Genomic DNA, 12,066 nt, shown 5'->3' with positions numbered 1-12,066 from the left:
TCTTTGTTAATAGTTGCGTCTTTTAAGTACCATTTAGGAAAACACATTCCTAGTACTGCAATAAAGGCCAGTTTCTTAATGCGCAACAGACATGTACTTGCATATTATGAAGCTTTTACCACAGGCAAGTTCCTCTGACAACTGCTAAGCTTGTGGCTTCTACCAGCATTTCCTATTGACAGCTGAATCCTGTCTGCAGTGCGTGTCATGCAGCAATGGCAACTGGAAAAACAATGTGTAGGGTGAAGAGTCAGATGTCCTGATCTGATCTAATGGCCTGCTGCTACCAAAAGTGGGTGTTCCCACCTTCCCTTCTGCCACCTTGCACCAGCTCTGCACTCTGCAGACCCCTTTCTTTCACTGACTTTGCTCAGTTTACTACTATTACACAAAAGTATCCTGGCTAAAACATTGCAGTTTTGTGCCAGGGTAGTGAGCTGAGGTCTGCGAAGCGTGCAAATGCCATAACAGGCCCGCAGAAGGGAATGCCTGTTAAGGGAATGACACCTCCTTTTGTTACATGGCAATTCTTTAGTCCTGCTAAACCATCTTGTATGCAGTCGCTTTATGGCTTCGTCTGTGCTGGTGAGAGAAGTATGAGTTAGAAGATCCTCCAACAGCATCTTACAAGCAGTCACAGGGCTTAAAGCTGGGTCTGACTGAGGTGATGCTGGCTGCAGAATGCCTTCCAGCACAGCCAGGGTCCTGCCAGATGCTGCAGATTGGGTGGTTCCTGCTAGCATTGCTGGATAACGCAACGTGATGTGTTTGGCAGATATTGCCAAGCGTCTATGCCTCCTCATAGCAACTAGCCTGCAGCACGCAGCAGAGATCCCCTAAACAGTTGTGTTAAAGATATATCCAGTGTGAACGTGTTCTCTGTGAACAGTGTCCCCGTAACAATTTTCCCTTGCTTACACTAGGCACAACTTGCACTTGGCTGTGCTCTGTCTCCCATGAGAGAGGTAGGTAAATGAGAGTGGTAATTCCCAGAGGAGAAAGAGTGGAAGCATTTAAGTGCAATTAACCTCTCTACCCCATTGTAACCACTTAACGTTTGGCAGCTAGCTCACATTGAGCTCTGTGTTAAATCATACTGGTGGCTGTTATTTATGGATGTTCTACTGTATCATTTCTTTGTTGGCAGTGTTCAAACAGCAGTGATAAATGTGTTCAAAGGGGGAGGCTTGCAGAGCAATGAACTTTACACCCTCAATGAAAATATCAGGTAAGTTGCTGAAATGCATGAAAAGGGATTTCTGTTGCTGCTTGTTTGGTGTTTGCTTGATTTTGTTCCCCTACAGAACCGCAGCTAGAGGATATTGGTGGGAGGAGCAGGGATCGAAGGAAACATAAGCACAGCTTTGGGGTTTCAGACTAACTTATTTTTTGCTATTGGATGGAGTGAATGGCATGGGGCACTTCGTTTCTCTGACTTGTGTGGATGTGTAGCTTTGACAAGGACAGGATGTGTCTTGACTTAGATTATAAGGATTTTGTTGCCTCCTAGGGAGTTTACCTCTTCTGGCTATTTTTTACACATTTTTATCAGGGCATTCGTGATGGTAGTAGCATCTGTTTTCTAAACCCAAGCTTCTCAGGACCACAGAGTGTATAAAATGAAAGCAAAACACAGCATTTCATTTAAAAGCCTAATCTTCACATGGTAATTGCAGAGCAAGACATGAAAATACGAACCCTGAAGATAAAAAACCTAAAAGCCTAATAAACGTTTTCTAACACTGATGCCACTGATGATTAAAAGTATCATATTTTTTTTTAAAGTAGGTTTCATGATTGCCTGTGGTTTCATTCTGATTATTTGGAAAGTTTGGTTAGCAATAGATAGGACTGCAGTGCAGGTAAATAGCAATGTACTCTTGCCTTGGTTCCAAGTGCTGCTAAGAGGGGCATGGTCAGAGCTCATGGATGTAGTTCTTCCTCCCTCTCCCTTTCCCACTACAGCCATATTCATTCATTATGAATGCTGTCCTATAGGTCTCCACTTCTCCTTCTATATGCTCCCCCCTCATCCCTATTGCATTTTTGCTGAGTGCCAAGATTCAAACGGCAATCGAGGCTAAGCACATATTAAGCAGCAGTCTAAACCACCCCTTTCCCTACTTTCAAAATAAATGCAGCTCACAGGGCGCAAGACTCTGCACTACTTGGTCTGGTCCCAAAGGTGAAAGTTTAATATAATTCCTTTTGAGAGCTGAGCGAGGGCAGTGTCTCATGCTTTAATGGTATTTCAGTGTGCTCAGGTCAGAAGCCTTCAAGTTAGGTTTAAGCACTTGGGACAGTCTTAATTCTCCATGGGATGAGTATTTCTGTATGTGAAAAGAAAAACAAATGTCATAAGACTTTGGGAATACCCTAACCCACAGCCTGTTGGCAGACTTTGGGTTTTGTGAATCGCCTGCCAGGCTGCTGCCCCCCCGCAGTGGCTGCAGCCTGCTTTCCCTTCCCAGTGCAAGCAGGTGCTCCTGCCCGGCCTTGCGGGACGGAAGTTACGCTGGGCAGAATAGCTCCAGGGGCTGCAACATGCTCTCTTCACGTTGGTTGCTGAAGTGGATCTAGACTGTCGAGAGCTGGGTGAAGAACAGGAAATTCTTTGTGAACTGTGTGTGCTTTGTAAGCAGCGCTGATGGTGGGAGGGGAAATGCCCTCTTCCATGGACAGGCATTCCCAGGCAGCACTTGGAAGCACTCACCTTGAAATACATGATTAATGTTCCTGCAGGTGCCCTGAGCACTGGTTACATTTCCAAATGTCATTCTCTAAATAGACCACTTTAATGCTGAAGTAACTCATTAAGGCCCATCTAAGGAGCAAAGGAGATACATCTGCGTGTATGTTTGCATGCACACCTGCAGCCTCTCGCCTGTGACTTTTGATGTCGCTCCCAACACAATGTGTTAGCTCTCTGTGCACAAGGTGAACCTCTAGCTTGACAGTGGGCAAAAAGCCAGACCTGTCAGATGGCCAACTCTTGTGCGCCATTGGGCCGAGCTGATGCGTTTTCCTTGTTTGTAGCTCTCCATTCAGGTCCTCGCTGGAAGTTAGCCAGCACAGTCCTTTAAAAGACTCACAGATTCTGCACAGCACGTAGCTATTTGACAGTGGGAAGCACAGGAGGGTTTTGAAGTAGGACAGTAATGGCAGGACCAGGAGATGAGCAGGTGGCAACATTTTGCTCTGGATTGCTGCCACCAAGTTTTTATCTTGCTGTGATTTGATATCACTAGATACTTTTTTTTTTTTTTTTTTTACTGCTCTGAAAGTCAGTTGTCACAGCAAGAGGAAATGTAAGAAATGCCTTCGGGAGATGGGATTTCAGGAAGCAGGAGGTGACCTGGCTGTGATTAGGAGGAGACCCCTCCCTTGAGTTCTCTCTAGGGTGCAAGCCTCGGGTTGCTGGTCTACCTGCGTGAGGTGAAGCCCTGCCTTGGGCTCCTCAATCAGCTGGTGGAGAGCACCCTGGATTCTGCTGAAGCTGGTGCAAGACCTTCTGGCAAATAGGCCCCCAAAGACTTAATCTGGTTTATCAATCTCACAGAAATAGAAATGTTCTTTGAGATGGGCAGGGTGAATGTAGCCGCTCTGTGCGAGAGAGTAAAGGCAAGTTGGCATGCGAATGTATGTAGAAACAAAATAGTTACGGAGTAAGGCTGCTGTCAAAATCCACTTTCAGCATAGATTAAGAAAAAGTGGTGCGGTTTGTTAGTAACAACCCAGCCTGAGAACTGGATGGTCCCTGATTTAAATGCCATTTTTTAGCACTCTTGATTATACTTCACGTTGGTGAGAGGCAGAACTCTTAGAACACAAAAAAAATGCAATGTTTTGCAATGGGAATTGTTGGGTGCCTTTTATATTGTAGGCAGAATTTACTGATACAGTCACTGAAAGCTGAAAGTGCAAATACTCTGAACTTTGAGAGTTGTTTGTTTTTTTTTTTTAATGCTTCTTCTGATGTAAAACAATCCTGATTTTTATATTGGAGTTTTGAAATATAAATATGTATTAGAATTTAAAACTTTTGTTACAGTCTGGTTTAAAATCCAACAGTTTTTATCAGAAATTCTTGTTTAGAGTGACTTCTGCCTGCCTGTATTTAAAACACCTTTCGTTAAATTTCTAGAATATCTTTCTTGAGAAATATACCTTTTTTCAGTTGTTTTTTTTTTTTTTAACGCAGTAGTCATGGGGAAGCCACAGCTTCTGCTTTTGTGTTTACTTCATTGCTCCTCTCCTTATTTTCCCACCTTCTACTTCCAAGAGAAAAGGAAGTACAGCATTAGGGAGATGATACGCTATTTTCAGTGAAATTAAAGGCATCTTTTTTTTAAACAAAAAGCAGAAAAAATGATGAATTTCAAACTAAATAACTTCAAGTTGTCTCCCCAACTTTCTGTGCATTCAGGGGGGTAAATGTTTGGGGTTTGTTTTTTTGGATTTTTTTTTTTTTTGCTTATTCTAGGTGTATGGCTTATAAATAGAGGACTTCAGGGAAACTGTTTCATTCCTTCATAATTTGAGAACAACCTTTGTGAGCATTTGTAGAATACATACCTAAATGTAAAAGAAATCTAGCTGTGGCCAAAATGACACATTTGCGTATACTCATGTTTCTTTGGAATGACTGGTAGTAAAGTGCGGATATACCTGTAAGAAATGACCAGCAATGGCTGTTACTTCATGGCTGCATTCCTTCTGTCTACAGACGGCTGCTGAAGAGTGAACTTGGATCCTTCATCACAGATTACTTTCAGGTATTACATTATTTGATTGCTTTATTTTGAAGCTTGCTCTTGTCAGCTTTTTAGCTTGTAAAAAAAATCAAGGCCCCTTTTTACATGCACGTAGCCTACAAGTTTCATGTTTGTTTTGCTATAGAAGGCGATGGAGGTACTGGACTTTTTTAATGTGGGCCATACAGCCTTGGGAGTAATCATATTTATGGGTGTATGTGCTAAATTAGGGATAATCTTCCTTTGCACTTAAGAAAGGATGCTAGTAGCCTGGCAAGGTCAAGAAGAATTCACTTGAACTTTTAAAGTCAGTTGGGATACCTTTTCATATTTTTTTTTCACCCTATTTCTCTAGTATAGAGAATTCAGGAGTAGGTTTTTTACAACAGGCACCAGCAAAGGGGAAGAGAAAAGATAATGGCGGTCTGTTTTAGTGGGGGCAGAGAAGGAAGTCCCTATCAGCAGGAAATCAACCTGGGTACTGTTTGCCTTTTAGTCCCACAAATATAAATACAACCTGCCAAAAAGTGAAAAAAGAAGGATGAGGGAAGACCTGATCAATCATAAACATGAATAAGTGTTACTGCCTTTTGCCGATACCGTCCAGATACACAGAGGTTCAAATGTAACCACATGAAAGTGTGTTGGATGATTTTGAGAGCGCACTGATGGCTTTCAGTGTTGTAAGTTGTTTGGTGCAGTGTTGATTAAAAAAAGAGGGTGGCTGCCGAAAACAAGAGGGTTTTCTTCCCTTTGAGAGAGAGTGAGAAAGAGAGAGAAAATTTCAGTACCTTCTGAAGCGGTTGATGCTGCTGTGTACTTCACTAACGGCTCAGAAAGGGGAAAAAAAAAGGCTAGTGGTGTTTCTTATCAGTATTAGATTACATGCCTCAAAAAACCCCAACCCACGCTGTACTATCAAGTGAGAAGCAAACTCCTGTCTCAAGGGTTTCACTTCTTTAGACGCTATCTGCATACGCTATCTGCATAAGTCGTTTACTGGAAAGATGCAGCTGCTGGGACGTTTCCTAGACCGTGAGTGGGGTCTGGTGGCAGCCCGGCAGAAAGGCTGTGAGCCCGTAGTGCAAACTGCCTGGCTTCAGTGGAAATCTGCTACTGCTCCTGCTGATTTAAAAACAGGCAGATGGAAGTTTGCAACTAAATATATGTGGCGAACTGAAAGTTGACAGGTCTTGATCGGATACCCAGGTACTGCAGTGTCAGGCATGCTGCAAGGCTGGAATAAGCAGAAAATGTCCAGAGGCAACTTCACGCACCCGTAAGGCTCAACGGAGCGTGGGGCTGAGCTCAGTCCTGAGGGATGTGAGGTGCTGACATATGACTGTTACCTGGTTTTGAAAATTCAGAATGTACTGAAAGAGGCCTGCGTGGGTTCCAGCGTTGAGTAAGACACAGCTGCATCGTGTCGCTGCACAAGAAGAGCCGATGACTGCTGGGGACCGGATGGCTCCCAGTGCTGGGGTTTGGGAGTGTGGTTCTCTTCCTCTAGACTGTAAACCTGAAGCCTGTCACAGTCACGCCGGGGCTAGCGGTATTCCTGAGATTCCTTAGATCTCTTAGTAGTAAAGCTGACGACTGAAGGGACTGCTTAGGCTACAGCCTGCTCACTGCTGGAGGCTGGATATCCGTGTTGCGTCTCTCTTAGCAAGCCAAGGGCATCTGATCTTTTCCTGGGAGAAACATCTGATCACCAGCACCATCTTCTGCAAAAGCAGGAGCAAAAAATGTGCTCTTTCACCCTAATGGCAGGGCTACACGACTTCATCCGCAGGCCGCAATTGCAAAGTAGGTACTCAGCACTGCACTGCTGCTGAGAGCTGTGGCCTTCGCCTGGGAGAGCGTGCAGTGCAAGGGCTTGGCTGCGCCGACCTCTGAGTTTGTTTTTCTGTCTCTCTGTTCACACTTGTGCAAATACCTCAGCGTATATGTACGAGTTCACCTGCAGCTGCTGTTCTACCACTGAAGCCACTGGGGATCAAATTTAATTTCTGAGATTTTTTTTTTTTTTTTTTTTGCTCAGTGTTAAAAAGAATAACTTGGCATCCGTCAAACTTAGCCTGAAGTAAAACTCTTGGTGCTGACAAGCCATGAGACAAAGTGTGAGATAAAGGCTATTGTAGGAAATGAGCTTTTTTCCCCACTCTGAGCTAAGATGCAGACTTATTTCTGATTCTAGACTGACAGCACATGGCAGTGATAAAAGTTACTGCTCCCTCCTAAATGTCTTTACTCAAAAATCCACCGGCTGTGGAGTGGGAAAAGACTATTCATGTGCCAAGGAAGGGCTGACAACATTATTTCATTTGTCTGTGGGTTCAGTTTCACTGCTGATGCCAGCTGATTTACAGCAATACTGCTCCCACCAAAATGAGCAGAGTTGAACCAGGCTGCTGATTTGGCTGAAAAATATCCTGGAAAAAAAAATAAAATATTCAGCTACTTCCTTCGACTTGTTGTGCTCGTCACCTCTGACGTGGGGAGGTGATGGGGGAGGGTCACCAGGGTGGGGAGTGGAGTGGAAGAGCATCGTTAAGCAGTGACTTACTCCTACATCTATTAAAGCCCGCTGAAAAGCTATCTGAGAACCAAGTTTACTGTTCTCTTAGATTGAAGTGGACCTTGAAGGATCTGCTCTCATGTGTAACTAGGCAGTTTTAAATACCCTAGCAGCAACCAACTGCACCATGTAATATTGAGATGTGATAAACTGACTTAAATGCTTTCCATTTCTTATGACACAGCCCTTGTAACAGGAGCTACTAAGATAATTTTTACATTAAATTTTCCATTGTTTTAAGAGTTCTGGCTTTTACATCATGTCTATTTTATACACACACACGCGCAATTTTTCCAAGCACTGACTGTTTAAGACTAAAATGAAGCAGAGCTTTTATAATGAGACAAATCTATCTTTGTGATCAACTTGACTTGATTACTCACAAGTCTTTTTCACCAACACTTATGCAAATTACCGGTTCCTGAAGTTGCTGAAGGAATGCCTAAGAAACGGTTGGGGTTTAGGCATTCTTAGTCTGCTACCAAATTGTCATCATACCAGAGTTACTGAGTCTGTTTAGTATTTGAAAGAGAAATGTAATTCCTGTAAGGGTTTCAGTGGGAACTCAGATGTTTCATTCTGTAGGAGATTTGTGTTTATAAATCTGCTGCTTTAGCAACCCTATTATATATACAAGCCATCTCCTTGGAACGGAGTCTGAGTGTAAATGCCAGACAGTTGGGACTCGTAATATTTGCTGCAGATCTGCCTTAAAGCAATTCTTCATGGTCCAGGTTTTCCAGTACTGACTTTCTGGCTTTGCCCATGAACTGGTCTGATCGTTTCCTGCTGCTGAAAAGGGGCACTTTGTACCCTCTGCTCAGTAACCCAGCAGGGCTCCATCTGCTCTCCCTGCTGGGTTAGTTCTCTGGTGGTCAGCTGAACCACAACAGGGAGGAATCCTATGACCATGGAAGGTAAGAGGCTGGCATTTTGGGGGAACAGGGTGTATTGGCAATCGGCACTTCTCTGGGGCAGCTGTAAGATTTTTCAAATAAGCTCCTTTCATTTTCATGCTGTCTGACCCTTGTGGTTGCAGATAAAATTTTTGAAATATAAAACTAGTGAGCGTTGATAAATGGATGCATTATCTTCCTGATGCTGCAAACAGCCTGAAACAAAACCTTTGGAAAGGATAAACTGCTTCTTTTCACTCTCGGGGGGGCTTGTTAATCTTGAAACTCACGGGGGAAAATGGAAATGGCTAGCTATTTCACAGCTAGCCACTTTGGCAGAACTGCCCGGTTTGCGCACGTTAACTCCAGACTGTCTGCTCCCAAGGTGGAGTGACACGATCCCTTCCCAGGCACTGTAACGTTTCCCAGGCACTGTAACGTCTCCCAGCACCCATGGGCTGCAAATGCAGAAAGTCAGATGCCCAAAGCTGATACCTCTCCAGCTTGACATCTACTGCCTGCGCTGCCAGAGCTGGTAGATGAGGGGCGGCGAGTGGACTGTATTTCCTCATTTAATCCAATGAGAGCTTTGATGTCTTAAAACCAGAAGCAAAGCTGTTACACAATTTCCAGCCTGCTGCAGCGGAGAGCCACGGGAGGCAACAGGTCCTGACTCAGAATTAGGCCCGGCTTTCTGTGTGTAGGCAAAACAATTGAAACCGCAACGTGCGAGCACCCATTTTGCCGGGGAGTTGAGCAAAGTCAAAATAGCAAGATGATAATGGCTAGCTGCAGCAGTAAGCAGCAGCAGTGACAAGGCAAGCCTGGATCCAAGCCAAAACTGATTTTGTCCTCTCCCTCTAGAGCGGTCAGAAGTGGGAGCGGTGAACCTTACTGTGGTCAGAGTCCCCCTCGCCGTAGGTTAGCCATCTGGGCAAGGCAGTTGCAGTAGTAGGGGCCAACGTGCACTCTTCCCTTTACTGTGGCACCATGTAATACCAATGTAGTCCCTGCTGCATGTCTTCCTGGGACTCCTGCCTGTCCAGCAACTCTCGTGATGGTTGCAGCCTTTGAAAGGCTGCTTTGTAAAGCCACGCTAACAGCTGAAAATGTCTCTGTCTCTCTCTCCTGCTTACAAAGGGAAAAACCTGGTGCATGTGACATTACTTTCCTTGGCACCAGGTTTCTACTTCTACCTGTTTCATAGCAAGGCAAGGAAATAGTTGTGTATGTTATCGGAGTGGTGGTTATTGCTGGTTGATGGCAGTGCTAGCTCTTTGGCCAAGTGACGCCTCATGCCTGCTGCCAGGGGCTGCAGCAGCTTGGCCACCACACGAGGGGGAGAGAATTCACACTTGTGTGATTTGCAGAGCTCAGCTGTATGTCTGTAATACTCTTTTGGGTCAAGCTGGTCTTTATTATTGTATTTCTGTCCTCAGTGGCTGGGAACCCCTGTTGATGCAGGTCAGCTAATTACTTCTGCTTCATCTGGCACTTTCTAGGACTGAGCTTTCATGGAGCAGCTCCAGAGACTCCATGGCAACTGCCCAGCTTCGTTATCATGGATGGGGTCACCCAGCAGCTCAGCCCCGTTCCTGCGAGCCGAGCCGAGGACCTAGTCCTGGGTGGCAGAGGCAGCAGGGAGACCTGCTTTCAGGCCCTGCGCACATTGGCTCCGTAGACGTGCGTGATTCACTTGAAACGGTGCCTGTTTGCTATCGCTGAAAGCGTAGTGTGGGTTGGCGTGCCATGCCCTGGCTAAGCAGGGCTCCTGCCTGGAGCAGTGACTCGTTAGCGCAGAGCCGGTCCCGGCCGTGGGGCTCTCCCATCGCTGCTGCCTCACGGGCACCCCATGGTCGAGCCTGTAGCACTGCTGCCTACTCCACCCGCCTGGTCTGCTCTCCTTCTTACTCTCCCTGCCTCACTTGCTCTCTTTATGCCGGCTTTCTTTTTTATCTGTTTTGAACAAGGCTGTCTCTAGAAGAGCCGTTTCAGGATGTCATTTCGTACTTATCTTGCCATTTGTTCTCTACGTAGGATTGAAGTGATCTCTCTGCTTCTGTCACTATTTCCCCTCTTTCTAGAGAAACGAAAAGGATGGGAGGGGATGGTCCAGGTACGAGGTGCTGCAGCTCACGCAGATTTGCATTTTGTAAAACACTACTAAAAAGTAGGTAGGTGTTTGTGTGCAACTGGCAATAACTTCGTGGAAAATACTTGCCAAGTAAGTTTGAGTGATGCCTTTTTTCTCAAATTAAGATTGCATTATCCAAGAAGCAACGGCGATGTGCCTGTAGAGCCTGTAAAAGTGTGATCTAACACTAGAACACAAAACCTCGGTTGGCTAGGAGAGGGGGCTGCATTTAAGAAATGCTGTAATGTGTAGAAGAATGACTGATTTTTTCACCCAGTAAAATGGGGTCAATTTTTTTGAGTTTGCCCTGGATCATTTTACTCCTGTTCCAAACTATGTTTCTGTTTGATGAACTAGTATTAATCTGTTAGTTTTAATGTGGCTTAATGTCCGTAATTAAATGTGTGTTTCTGTAAACTCCTCCTCGCCCCTCCCCCCCCCCCCAAGAGTAGTGGCTTATTGGGAAATAGTAATATTTTTTGATGCGCAGTAGAATTCCTTTGTGCCTTGCTACACTGCAGGGACACGGCTTTCAGGCAAGATATGAAGTCACCTGTGATGGCTTGAGCCTCCTTGATGTTTTCTGTGGAGCTGCTGCCAAAACTACTTAGCTGCTTTTCACCACCTTCCTACTTGAATGTACTATCCACAGCGGAGCAAGCTGTGCCAGTGGCAGGGCTGTTGTCCCAAAATCCTTCCTGTGGGTTCTGCCCGGAGGCCGTCACTGCGACCACGCTGTTGGCAGAGTGCTCCCGACAGGCAACAATTAATTTGCCTCTGGCAAAATCAGATGTGTACCATTTTGCCCGGAGCATAGCGGAAGCCCACACATCAAGGATCTCCATGGCCCCTGTTGGGGATGACCAGCTCCTGACAAGGTGGAGCGAGGGAGAAGGTGCCTGGCTTTGCTGGCCCTGCTGGTTTGATAGAGGAGCCCCAGCTGTTGTGCCTGGGACAGCTTCCACCTTCAGTCATTGTGCTGTGGGAATTCCAATTGCTCCTCTGGGTACGGATGAAGAAACTCGCCTCAATTTCTCTAACAGAGGAGGGGAAGGGGAAAATATCTGTGCCGGGAAAAAAAGAGAATTACCTGAAAAGTGTTTATGTTTTACAGCATGACATGTGACTGCCTTCACTTTTTTTTTTTTAATTCCCAATGATTTCAGCGCAGCTTACTTCGCAAGAGCAGTGAGCACACACACGTTATGGGAGGGCCTTTGCCGCATAAAAAATGAAAAGTGATTTTTCTGGAGCTTTGAATCCTGTCTTCCAAAACTCATTTGGAAACTTACTTAAAGGCTTTGTGTTAGCTGCACTTCTTGGTGCGATACCTGAAACAGCTATTGTGGTTTTCTGCACTGAGAAAAGTAGGGGGGGGCTTCAACCTGTGAGATTTCACCACCTCACGTCTCTCTGCTGCAAAACATCTCTCCCCGCGTTTCTCAACTGCATGTACATGTGGGGTTTGACTTGGGGCTTTTGTTTCCCTTGCAGTGCACGCTCCACTGTAGTGAGAGAGGGGGCGGGTTCGCAGCACCTGCAGTGAGTGCAGAGCAGCCTGTGCTGTCCCAACAGCAGCAGGAGGACTTCACCCTGGGGATCCAGGGAAAGCTGTTTTGGGGAGGGGAGGGAATAACTGCCTCCCCAAGTGCCCAGTTCAGCCGTCATTGCAAAGAGGCGGTAGGTGGAGCTGAACTTTTTGAA

General features: G+C 45.5%; 1 protein-coding gene across 5 annotated transcripts in view; it reads left to right on the top strand.

The window, feature by feature from the left end:
• Positions 1-12,066, top strand: part of PRR5L (proline rich 5 like) — a 44,785-nt gene that overhangs the window by 12,041 nt on the left and 20,678 nt on the right. For all 5 annotated transcript variants that reach the window (XM_063333814.1, XM_063333816.1, XM_063333817.1 and 2 more), the window contains exons 4-5: positions 1,148-1,228; positions 4,727-4,775. In XM_063333814.1, coding sequence (XP_063189884.1) covers positions 1,148-1,228; positions 4,727-4,775 — 130 coding nt within the window. The remainder of the gene's footprint in view (positions 1-1,147; positions 1,229-4,726; positions 4,776-12,066) is intronic.

This window comes from Chroicocephalus ridibundus, chromosome 4 (genome assembly GCF_963924245.1).
Source record: "Chroicocephalus ridibundus chromosome 4, bChrRid1.1, whole genome shotgun sequence".
Classification (NCBI taxonomy): Eukaryota; Metazoa; Chordata; class Aves; order Charadriiformes; family Laridae; genus Chroicocephalus; species Chroicocephalus ridibundus.
This window is presented reverse-complemented; position numbering and strand designations above follow the sequence as displayed.